Raw genomic sequence first — 13,931 nt, 5'->3', positions numbered from 1 at the left:
CGTTTGGATTCTTATACCTCCCCAGCAAGTACTGTGGGGGAGACATAATGTTTTAGCAACAGCAACTGGTAATTTAATAAAGGAGAAAAGATTCATATACAATTATTGAGTGGATAAATTTTAAAAGGTTGTGGCTAATATTTAGTTACCACTTCCCCCATGTGACACGCTTGGATATAGACATGCACATGGAGTAATACCATATTTGCCGGCCAATAAATTAATACTTTTTGATTAGAAAATCTTAGCTTCATCCTATACTATGAATCGACTTATATACAGATTTTGTCATTAAAATCACTTTATTGTATGTCACATAATTTCTTGTATAGAAAAAATGCTTCAAAAGTACAAATAATAATGTGTAAAAACATATTTCATTTTGGGAAAGAGATCGTGCATGAAAAAATATAGAACTCCACAATGAGAAGGATTTTAAACAATTACATGATCATCAGTATTGAAAATTAACTTACATCAGATGTAATTGCACTAAAGCAGCATGCATTAGTACTATATGTTTGTAATATACCTTGTTTAAATTTTATACAAGTGCGTTAAAATTGACAAGTTAGAAGATGAATAACCATGACAAAGACAGATATTCGATCACAATTTTCTTACTGCACCTCATGATCAAATAAAAATTATGCCCCATTATGAAAGAGAGAGAGAGAAAGAAAATGAAAGAGAGATATGTCTTGACAATTGTACGGTAACCTGTATTGCCCACTTACTTGATGACTATGATCATTCTCATGTACAAAAGTGTAGTACCATATATCATTATCAATTAATACCACTAGGTAGCAATTCTAGTTTTAGTTATCACTTCAATTGTCCAAGAATGACATGGCTTTGAAGTGGTATCTGCATGGTAATTAAATATGCTACAGCTGTAATCAGGTCTTCCAAAACTAACACCTATTTGAGGTCAAGATTTGGCAGACCAGATCAGATTAGTGAGGCTACCAATAGGGAAATGAGGCTAACCATGGGTATTATGAATATGGTACCATATAATGAAAGGAAATGCAAGGTGGTTACTCTTGTAAATTTCTCAACCAGTGACATCTTTTGAACTTGCCGTCAGGACTGACAGCAATTTAATGTAACATATAGCATGAGCAAAGATCAAAAACTTGCTTCCTAAGTACAGGAAGAGTACATGCACTTTAAAACAATAATCTTATTTGTTGGGAATGGAGAGGTCGTTATACTTGCAAAGAAAATTAGACACCATGCTAAATGGTCATTCTTGGGATTTAACCTAGTAAATGGAGATGATATGGATATAACTACTGTGAATATTCAAACCCTGAAAGAGTATGGTATGTATTTTCATAGTTTACATTTACTATTTAATTTATTAATTTTTCTCTCTTTGACAAAAGCTTCAGCTAAACAGGGGCAATAAGGTGAAAAAAACATTTAGACCTGGAATATCTCTCTCTCTGTCTCATATATATTGGGCCATATTTTATTTTGATCACAAGTGCAAGAAGAAAAATGCAAGGGAATTCATAAGCATCTCTCTCCTCCCAAAAATGTAGCAAAAACATTTTAGCATTAATGATGCAATTTCCTTATTGATGGTAATCTCAAATAGTATAGTGATACTTTTAATATTTATGAAACCGGAAGTTATTATAGTTTAATTCCACACAGCATCGCAAATTTTACCCTATCTATAACTCAATAAATTTTCAGGTCAGTGTTATTATATGTAGCTAAAAATACATAATACATTTAAAATACTTTGTGTGAAACAAATTTAAGTATTTTTAGTTAAATTTATTGATCCAGACCATAAAGGTTACTTACTGAGTTAAAGGTAAAATAAAATTCTCGATGCTGTGTGAAGCCAAGGTATTGATCTGGCCTAATTACTCAGCATCAACCTATATATGGATGAATGATGAAAATTTACCAAATTTGCTTATCTGACTTATACTCTGCATCGACTTACAGGCCGCCGAATTTGGTATATATATTTTATCTGAGTTTTGATTCAAATGTGTGTTTATTAAGGTACGAGAGAGCATTAGGTCAAATATGGTATATTTTCGCAAAGCTCTGCTAAAATCAGTGTATGAAAATCAGTATATGAAAATCATTTATACTAGAGATTATTACTACAATTGTACAACAAACTATGCCCTGTTTCTTAAGATGTGCAGTCTACCACATGTGAGTCAACTATGCCTGTTACTTAGGATGTGCAGTCTAATATACTGGGTTCAACAAACTATGCCCTGTTTCTTAAGATGTGCATTCTACTAAATTTGAGTCAACTATGCCTGTTTCTTAGGATGTGCAGTCTAACATATTGGGTTCAACAAACTATGCCCTGTTTCTTAAGATGTGCATTCTACTACATTTGAGTCAACTATGCCCCGTTTCTTAAGATGTGCATTCTACTACATTTGAGTCAACTATGCCCTGTTTCTTAAGATGTGCATTCTACTACATTTGAGTCAACTATGCCCTGTTTCTTAAGATGTGCATTCTACTACATTTGAGTCAACTATGCCCTGTTTCTTAAGATGTGCATTCTACTACATTTGAGTCAACTATGCCCTGTTTCTTAAGATGTGCATTCTACTACATTTGAGTCAACTATGCCCTGTTTCTTAAGATATGCATTCTACTACATTTGAGTCAACTATGCCCTGTTTCTTAAGATATACATTCTACTACATTTGAGTCAACTATGTTTCTTGTGCAGTCTACAATATCTGAGCCTACAAAATCTTGAAGAATCTCTGCTTTATATCAGTGTTACCTTAAGGAGTTTTACTTCTGTATCAATATGGAAAAAGTCAAGGATTTTCTGTCAAAGTTCATTTGATATGAAACTTATGAAATAGATTTAATATGATGCCATGACAAGCTGCTGGAAATACATGTAAGTGGTATACCACATTTCCAATAATATTCAATAGATTCATTTTTAATCTATACGTGTAAGTGGTATACCACATTTCCAATAAGATTCAATAGATTCATTTTTAATCTATACATGTAAGTGGTATACCACATTTCCAATAAGATTCAATAGATTCATTTTTAATCTATACATGTAAGTGGTATACCACATTTCTAATAAGATTCAATAGATTCATTTTTAATCTATACATGTAAGTGATATACCACATTTCTAATAAGATTCAATAGATTCAGGTTTAATCTATACGTGTAAGTGGTATACAACATTTTCGGTAAGATTCAATAGATTCATTTTTAATCAATAAAAGAATGTCATTTATACTGAAAATATTACTATGTGATGCTGCTAAATGTTACAATATTTATACTGCTTATGATGCTATGGGATGATGTTGTTAGATGTTACAATATTTATATTGCTTATGATGCTATGGGATGATGATGTTAGATGTTATAATATTGTATTGTTTGTGGATTTAGAGGGTGACATCGTTAGACTACAATATTGTATTGCTTATAAATAATGCTACTTGATGATATTGCTAGATGTTACAATATTTATATTGTTTATGACATTATAGGGTGATGTTGCTAGATGCTTTATGATTTTGTATGTACTGTAATAAATGTGTTACCTGATAAACCTTCTGTGTACTTACTGTATTTCATGACATCATACATTAGCTGTGTCTGGTTGCTAGGTAACTCCATGTTGGCTCTGTCCCTATCCTCAGATTCCAGCTCATCCCCTGAAGATACAACAAGTCACACCTTCTTTTATTTTTGGTAAAAATAAGTTACTTACTTTGTGATCCATATACTTTCAAATTGTACTGACTGTAGTGAAATTGGGTCTAATACATTCTGGGGGAGGGGTATCATCTCTTGGACAGTTGACCTTTACTGTGAATTCATAAATGAACAGGTGTCCTCTATATAGTATAATGAAACCTGTTTGTAAGGGCCACTGAATAAACAGTGCCAGGTTCAAGTCATGTCTTTTATAATGAGAGGTTTCCTGAAAACTTGCATTTTTGTCATATTAAAAAAAAATTGGTACATAATATAAATAATCTGGATTTGGCATATTAATCAAAATGATAGACAATACAAATGATATGGATTGGTACATTTACTCAAATGATAGACAATACAAATAATACAGACTGGTACATTTGCTCCAATGAAAGACAATACAAATAATACAGACTGGTACATTTACTCCAGTGATAGACAATACAAATAATATGGATTGGTACATTTACTCAAATGATAGATAATACAAATAATACAGACTGGTATATTAAAGACAATACAAATAAAACAGACTGGTACATTTACTCCAGTGATAGACAATGCAAATGATAAGGATTATTGCATTTACTCAAATGATAGACAATACAAATAATACAGACTGGAACATTTACTCCAATGAAAGACAATACAAATAATACAGACTGGTACATTTACTCCAGTGATAGACAATACAAATGATATGGATTGGTACATTTACTCAAATGATAGACAAAACAAATAATACAGACTGGTACATTAAAGACAATACAAATAATACAGACTGGTACATTTACTTCAATGATAGATAACACAAATGATATAGATTGGTACATTGACTCAAATGATCAACAGCACAAAGAAATAGTGCTAAAAAGAATATTTGAATCTTCAAATAAGAATACTTTCTAGCAAATACTCAAATTTGAAATTCACATTTAGATATTTCTGAATGTCACGTTTTAGACTGAATTCTTCATAGAACTAATGTGCTTGTATTCATTGCTTGACAAACATTCCACAGCAACCAAGTGCAGAGTATCCATTCAGAAGTATTTTCCATGGTGTAGTAGTGTTAGGGACCAGCTCTAAAACAGTGCATTAAAGTTGAGAAGCTTTGGCTTTCATCTGTTCTTACTAGTCATAAGCAAATCTATAAAGCTGCTAAGAAGAATGTCAAAAACATTGTTCATGCAGTGAAATCAACCAACTTCAGCACACAGATCGTTGAAAGGTCAGGCTGTAAAGAGCTTTTCAATAAAAGTGAAAAGCTTATGTAAAGGAATATCTCTACACCACTTCCAACGACCTCCTCTAAGAAGGATCTTTTAGACCTGTTTGTAAATTTCTTCCAAGACAAGGTACAAACCATTAGAGATCAACCTAACAACACAATTTCAATCAAATCATCATCACCATACAGTTGTGATACAGAATTTCAATGGCAACCTTTAACTGCATTTGAACCTGTCCTATCTATGGATTTCAATGGCAACCTTTAATTGCATTTGAACTGCCCTGTCTATGGAATTCAATGGCAGCATTTAACAGCATTTGAACCTGTCATGTCTATGGATTTCAATGGCAACCTTTAATAGCATTAGAACCTGTCCTGTCTATGGATTTCATTGGCAACCTTTAATAGCATTTGAACCTGTCCTGTCTGTGGATTTCAATGGCAACTTTTAATAGCATTTGAACCTGTCCTGTCTATGGATTTCAATGGCAACCTTTAATAGCATTTGAACCTGTCCTATCTATGAATTTCAATGGCAACCTCTTATAGCATTTGAACCTGTCCTAAGGATTTCAATGGCAACCTTTAATAGCATCTGAACCTGTCCTGTCTATGGATATCAATGGCAACCTTTAATAGCATCTGAACCTGTCCTATCTATGGATTTCAATGGCAACCTTTAATAGCATTTGAACCTGTCCTGTCTATGGATTTCATTGGCAACCTTTAACAGCATCTGAACCTGTCCTGTCTATGGATTTCTTACATATATTCTAGACAAAGAGCACCCTGAAGTCATCTTAATTTAATCTGATTCTGACATTGATGCTGCTTGAGTGTTTACATTCAATACATGCCTTTACTAACTGATGCTATTAATACTTGTCTCTCATGCAGGGAATTCCCATCATTTTTTAATTGTAAAGCCTCTGTTGAAAAAATAAATGCTTGGCCGTGTTTCTACCCTTCTATTCATATAAAAATATTTCAGAAAATGTTTTTCTGCCCCAACTTGTATCTAATCTGAATTTAGTCTTATCAACAATTTACATTTTGCATATTGCCCTTGTCACAGCACCAAAACTGCCCTTCTGAAAATAGGTAATGATCTTCTCTTTGCTTAGTGGAAATATTACAGTCCTCAACCTCCTTGACTTGTCAGTAGCATTTGACACAGCAGACCAATATATATTACTTCACTCACTCCAGCTTATATTTAGCATTCACGATACTGCCTTAAAATGGTTTACGACATATTTAGCTGACAGGAAACAAACTGTGTCCATAAAACGAAAACATTCCAGCCCAGATGATCTTTAATTTAGTGTTACCAGAGGGTTCTATTCTTGGACCTATTCTCTTAATTCTATAGAGATATATAAATGTATAAGCTGATTAAAAAAGTACATAATAAAAATATGCATCTTTTGTGAAAGCAGGGCCAGTTTTTGGCAAACTATATATCATTCCTCAATATAGGAAAATAGTTTTGAGAGTACCACTCAAATAGTTCTCCCATATATTCTATGTTTTCATTGACTCCCATACATTCTATGTTTTCATTGACGCCCATACAGTCTATGTTTTAATCGGCTATAAAAAATTAAAAATATCTATCTTTTCTAAGTGTTGTCTGAAATGACATCCACTCTGTAGAAGGGTTTCACAGGTTAGGAATTCAACAGCATAGCGGACAAGTCTATTTACAAACTGGTCACAACTGTTTACTGACTTTGGTGAAAGTTATGGCTTCATGGCTTCTGATTCAAACCAAATCAGTTATGAATGTTAATATTTCACGATGACACCACAGCAAATATTCAAACATAACACCATAACAGGCTACAAATCCTTAAGACTGCAGTTATATTTCCTGAAATCAAATTTGCTTCAAGCTTACCTGTCCCAAGACATACAATGACCAGCTGTGTTCCAGGCACTGCTTTCTGTATGTCAGCGGCTGAGTAATTTGTACATCTGTTGTCAATGCAACCAGCAGCATAGTTGACATTGGAAGCAAGGTTGCTAAGACCTTGTAATGGGGTCAAAGAGTACCTGGGATTGATTTCAGCATGATAGTCTCCAAACAGTTGCTCAAGATTGTCTGCCATGGGTCCCACAATCTGTTCAAATTTCAAGAGGTAATGCATATTTTTAGAAATAATGACAATTACCATATATACTTGATAATAAGTCAACTCAACTATAAGTCAGTCCCTTCTTTTTAGGGCTATAAAAAGCACATTTCTCCATGACTATTCTATAAGTCAGGGTGTGTTTTGCAAGTCTGGTCCATCTGAAGAGGTGACTTGTCATCAGTGTGTCAGAGTTGCATTTGGAAAAATAAACAATGCACACTGGATGGACAGAGAGACAGATAGGAAAAATAAAGACAAAACCAGTATAAATACAATAATATTACTGAGTGGAATATGTCACAAATAAATTGACAACTTACAATTTGTCCTTATTAAATTCATTAAAATCCATGTTTGACATTTTTAATCCAGTGATGTGATAAATCCATGAATTCAAGTAAAGGTCACATATCGTTAAAAAATATATATGTTCAGAATGATCTTATTCACAGTAATATGTTAATTCCACACAGTAATATGTTAATTCCACACAGAAATATATTAATTCCACACATTTTACAGACAAACAATGAAAAAAGTTAAGTCCACAGTTTTATGATTTGCAGTATTCTATAAATGTCACTATCGCATGTCAAATGGTGCAAAGTCCAAGAAGTCATCCTCAATGACTGATAAAGTTTTGAAATCCTCCAACATCATCTAGTCATAGCAAATATTGTACATCTCCATTTTCTCAAATTCACTGTCATACGGTGCTTACGTATAGACTGAGTTTGGACTCTGTAAATAACACTTTAATCATACAGTCTGTGAAATATATTAAAGGATGCAAATGAACATGTCTCAATTTTGTGGCAAGATCACTGGAGTTCAAACAACCACCCTCTATTACTTGGCAATGAACAAGTATCAAACTCATAGCTCAATCTAAGGGTTGTCACATGGGAAAACAAAAAGGGTACTGCCTTCACAGCTATGGGTTTAGGATCAAACATGCACAGGAAATTGTACAACTCTACTTGGCATCGAACAAGTACATGCATCAAATTCATAGCTTGATCAAAAAGATTGTCAACTTGAAAACAAAGTTAGTGCTGCCATTACAAGCCAAGAGCTTATCACCCATGCACACTGGCAGAAAACTTGGGAAAATCATTTGCAAATTAGATCTAACTTATTGAAAAGGAAAACAGAAATTCAATTAAAACATTAATTGTATCAAACACAGTGTTTATACAGCAAAACACAAATATTAATACAAGTACAGGTTAATTAGACTTGCACAAAAATGAAAGAAAAATATCTAATAGAAAAAACCCATGGTAAACAACACTGACGGAGATTTCACTTTGCAGTAAGCAGTGTTTCACTTACCCATAAATTTTCAAATTACTAAAATCTAAATACAGTAACTGTAGATACAAGTATTATGTAATCAATACTGTAAAGAAATGGATTAAAAGTGCATACCTTTCTGAATGGGAACAGTGACATTAACATACAAATATTTGAATTTACAGTATTTTTGTGTACTTCAGGCATCTCTAGTTACTCCTAGCTTTATCAAATTTATTTGTTTGTCACACTTATAAGACAACCCCCAACTATGAACAAATTGAATTTCCAGTATATAAAAAAACGACTTATAAGAATATAAGTTAAAGACATAAAAAAAATCTAAACATTAATGCATGCAATGAAAAGTGCTGAAGAATGCTTCAACTCAGTTTCCATAACCAAATGACCCCTTGTACCCCTATGCCCAGCTGATTTTGATGCCACAAATATAGGAATACAGGAACCTTTCCCCAAAATTCAGGAAAAATGTAGGAATACAGTAACGTTATTCACAAATTAAATATATGATAAATACAGGAATAAAGAAACATTTCCCACAAAATTTAAAAACAAATTACAACAATGATAAACACAAATGAAGGAAATTAAAAAAATATCTGCAAATATTTATTTCTTGTTAGTTATTAACATGGAAATACATTTCATTTGCAATTGTCAATACAGCTTATGTTACTAAGTACAATGTAACAGCAAATAACTGCCATGACTTTGAATTCTCACTGAAGGCACTTTAGTATTTATGTCAAGCTTGTACCAAGAGATAACTGCCAGGACTTTGAATGGTCATTGAAGACCCTTTAGTATCTCATATCAAGTATCTGATGTCAAGCTTGTAACAAGAGATAACTGCCAGGACTTTGAATAATCACTGAAGACCCTTCAGTATCTCATATCAAGTATTTGATGTCAAGCTTGTACCAAGAGATAACTGCCAGGACTTTGAATAATCACTGAAGACCCCTCAGTATCTCATATCAAGTATTTGATGTCAAGCTTGTACCAAGAGATAACTGCCAGGACTTTGAATAATCACTGAAGACCCTTCAGTATCTGATATCAAGTATTTGATGTCAAGTTTGTAACAAGAGATAACTGCCACGACTTTGAATGGTCACTGATGTCCATTCAGTATCTCATATAAATTATCTCCTGTCAAGCTTGTAACAAGAGATAACTTAAACATAATCCGATTTATTCTGGATGTATATTAAAGACACATAATGATTTAAATAAGTAAAGATTATGAAAAAGTAGTAATGTCAGCCAGTAATTATCAATGTGACAAAACCTAACATTGAAGGACAATTGGCACACATATCTGTATAGATGAAAGGTAGTTACTGTTGATATGCTTGAACTTGTGTCAATGTGTACAGTTTAGAAACAAACAAATATTCATGAAATTTCAATGTGTGAACCCCATTATGTGCCCATTTGCAAGGGGTAAATCTGACAGTTTTTGCAATAATATGCTGACCACTGGTTGCACTAGATGGATACTTTTGAACACAAAGTCATCAGGAGCATGTAATTCTGTCTGAATAAAGCTAAGGGGGGTTTGCATTCAAGAGATGGGTTACTGTATATTGGGACTACACTAAGTAACTGGAAATCAGACAACAGACTTAGTTTAACACATTACATTTTGCCATTAGCTATACCTTAAGTTCAAGACTTAGTAAAGTCCGTCATTTTCGTTGTGCCATGGAACTATCTATCCTGTTACTACAAAATTCCACATCAAACTGGACAGAGAAACAAATAATATGCAAAGTGAACACTTCTTTCCAGCATTGAACATTTCCTTCTTTAATATAATTTTTCCTCAGTAAACTAAAACCCCACAACTCAAAATACCTAAAGAAATTTTGTCCCCAGATTTCAATTTTATGCTTTAAAAATCCCATAAAACCAGATCTCAATTCAAACTTGTAAATATGTTTTATCTGCATAGTTAGCTGACACATGCTAGGACAGATTAATTACAGTTAACAAGTACTGTACTGGGTTGATCTGTGATATCAAGACCCAGAAAATGTTCCAAGGGCATGCAGGGTTACAACAATACTTGACACATGCCAGCACAGTTTAAGGCTGACAATACTTGACACATGCCAGCACAGCTTAGGGCTGACAATACTTGACACATGTCAGCACAATTAAGGCATAATAATACTTGACACATGCCAGCACAATTAATGCATAATAATACTTGTCACATGCCAGCACAGTTTAGGCATGACAATACTTGACACATGCTAACACCGTTAAGGTATGATAATACTTGACACATGCCAGCACAGTTTAGGTATGACAATACTTGACACATCCCAGCACAGTTAAGGCATGGTAATACCTGACACATGCCAGCACAGTAAAGGCATGATAATACTTGACACATGCCAACACAATTTAGGTATGACAATACTTGACCCATGCCAATACTTGACACATGCAAGCACAGCTTAGGTATGACAATAAGCTAATCTGAAGTCTTTGCACCATTCAAAAGAACCATCTTTTAAGGCAAATTATTATTAACTAAATTCCTGAAGGTAAGCAATTTTAGAAAGACTATTCTTATCTGTTTGTTATCTAAATGTGAATGATGCTATTCATTTAAATACGTTATCAACTGAACATTGTTTGCTTTTTCTTTTAATTAAATATCAGGGCTTTATGAGGTCTCATTAGTGATGCTTTGCTGATGGAGACTGACAAAGCTGTATTCTGAAAGTCAGATTCACTCAATGACATATCTTGAAATTTAGAACTAATAGAGATTAAAAAATAGCATTATCTGGCTACTGCACAAGAAATAAAGTCATTAACACAAGCCACATTAGTTAAGGACAGACGTAAGAAAAAACAGACAATGATCCATGTCTTCCTTAAGCCAGGCTCTTGAACTTTGAACATAATGAATAATAGGGTGTATCTAAACATTGTGGAGTATCAATCATAATTATTATGGACTTCTAGTAAAATTATAAAAGTATTTCATTCCTCACATGAACCTTGTGAGTAGGACTGTACTTGTAATTTATCTAACCGGAGAACACATTAATCTGACTATTCATAATGAGATTAAAAATTTCCAAATGGGAGATATATGTAAAGGTAAATGTTTAGTGATTTTTATAACCTACTAAAACCAAGATTCTTGTCACTGACTAATTTACAATATCTATGAGCTATGCAGATACTCAGTTTGTCACTAGATAAGAAAGACATGACAGTAACAAATCAGACCTAACCTGGTACTAAGTTTGTCACTAGATAAGAAAGACATGACAATAACAAATCAGACCTAACCTGGTACTAAGTTTGTCACTAGATAAGAAAGACATGACAGTAACAAATCAGACCTAACCTGGTACTAAGTTTGTCACTAGATAAGAAAGACATGACAATAACAAATCAGAGCTAACCTGGTACTAAGTTTGTCACTAGATAAGAAAGACATGACAGTAACAAATCAGACCTAACCTGGTACTAAGTTTGTCACTAGATAAGAAAGACATGACAGTAACAAATCAGACCTAACCTGGTACTAAGTTTGTCACTAGATAAGAAAGACATGACAGTAACAAATCAGACCTAACCTGGTACTAAGTTTGTCACTAGATAAGAAAGACATGACAATAACAAATCAGACCTAACCTGGTACTAAGTTTGTCACTAAATAAGAAAGACATGACAATAACAAATCAGACCTAACCTGGTACTAAGTTTGTCACTAGATAAGAAAGACATGACAGTAACAAATCAGAGCTAACCTGGTACTAAGTTTGTCACTAGATAAGAAAGACATAACAATAACAAATCAGACCTAACCTGGTACTAAGTTTGTCACTAGATAAGAAAGACATGACAGTAACAAATCAGACCTAACCTGGTACTAAGTTTGTCACTAGATAAGAAAGACATGACAGTAACAAATCAGACCTAACCTGGTACTAAGTTTGTCACTAGATAAGAAAGACATGACAATAACAAATCAGACCTAACCTGGTACCAAGTTTGTCACTAGATAAGAAAGACATGACAATAACAAATCAGAGCTAACCTGGTACTAAGTTTGTCACTAGATAAGAAAGACATGACAGTAACAAATCAGACCTAACCTGGTACTAAGTTTGTCACTAGATAAGAAAGACATGACAGTAACAAATCAGAGCTAACCAGGTACTAAGTTTGTCACTAGATAAGAAAGACATAACAGTAACAAATCAGAGCTAACCTGGTACTAAGTTTGTCACTAGATAAGAAAGACATGACAGTAACAAATCAGAGCTAACCAGGTACTTAGAATCTTATTACAAAATGAAAGCAAACAGAAGAAAGTCTAAGAACTCATATCTGCATTCCTTACCTATAAACTGGCATTGTAAATATGTCAAGTAGCTGGGTTTCCCATGCTCCTCCCCCCCCCCCCAGTAGGTAATTCATATCATGTGATTTTGATCCTAATATAAGGGTGAATGATTCGACAAAAGTCAAAGTAGTTTTGCAGTTTGGCACTGTTGCTGTCTGCTCACTATTACAGAAAGCCTAGATCGATTGTTCTCCAAGAAATTTGTAGGTGGGCAACTTGATACACCAAAGTGATGTAAAAGGAAGAAAGTCTGTAGTTTGTTTTAAACCTTGTATTGCAGTCTACTCACAGCAATGTATTTGAAAATCTTTTTCAGAGGCAGGAGGTTATCATCATTCTTTAACAGGACAAAGGATTTCATTGCAGCATTAACAGCCAGCTGACGATGTTCAGGACTCTGGATGTAGGACAGGTTGTATTGTGTGTAGGGGTTCATTGCAGGTGGGTCAAACTCCCCCAGCCTCATTCTGGTGTAAAACAAGGGCTTTACCCGCTCCATCACAATGTCCTCGCTCAGTTTGCCTTGCTTCACTGCATCAACTATAAGAATATTGTGTGCATGTGTACTTACCAAAGTATATAAAGCAATTAAATAGTGAGGGTTAAAGGAAATGTTATTTAGTATATACAGTACTGACCTAAAATAAATTCAAAGTCATTTCAATTCTTATATGTAACATTCATTACAATGGAATATTCAAGTTCTGACAGAAAAGAATGGAGACAATTTTTTGATTTTAATAATGGAATATTTTCCTTTAATATCCACCAGCAAATTTATGGTAATCAACATGCACAAGTCCCCTATATATATAACTGTTCTTTACAACAAAATTGTCATTCCTTGGCACTAACAATACTTCAGAAAACTGTAAACATCTATAGACAAATTAGTTTTAATGTTGAAAATATATATACAAGATTTAAAACTAATTATAATAATATACATTAAGTATATATTTATATTTCTGATTCTCATTTATACATCAAGGTTTGACAACAGTAAGACAAGGAAGATAACTCTGCTAAAATATAGGTATGATCTCCAAACAATGGACTTGTAGTACAACAAAATAGTTGTAAATAAATTTGATCATTGTAACAGCTGAAAGTACAA

The 13,931-nt window shown here is 33.5% G+C and overlaps 1 protein-coding gene across 1 annotated transcript in view; it reads right to left on the bottom strand.

The window, feature by feature from the left end:
* LOC149786170 (uncharacterized) overlaps window positions 1-13,931 on the bottom strand; it is a 61,762-nt gene that overhangs the window by 19,851 nt on the left and 27,980 nt on the right. The window contains exons 6-8 of the mRNA XM_089976523.1: window positions 13,104-13,354; window positions 6,879-7,101; window positions 3,609-3,698 (exon numbers count right to left, since the gene is read on the bottom strand). Of these exons, the coding sequence (XP_089832649.1) occupies window positions 3,609-3,698; window positions 6,879-7,101; window positions 13,104-13,354 (564 nt within the window). The remainder of the gene's footprint in view (window positions 1-3,608; window positions 3,699-6,878; window positions 7,102-13,103; window positions 13,355-13,931) is intronic.

This window comes from Sinohyriopsis cumingii, chromosome 12 (genome assembly GCF_028554795.1).
Source record: "Sinohyriopsis cumingii isolate HCF-2022 chromosome 12, ASM2855479v2, whole genome shotgun sequence".
Taxonomy (NCBI): Eukaryota; Metazoa; Mollusca; class Bivalvia; order Unionida; family Unionidae; genus Sinohyriopsis; species Sinohyriopsis cumingii.
This window is presented reverse-complemented; position numbering and strand designations above follow the sequence as displayed.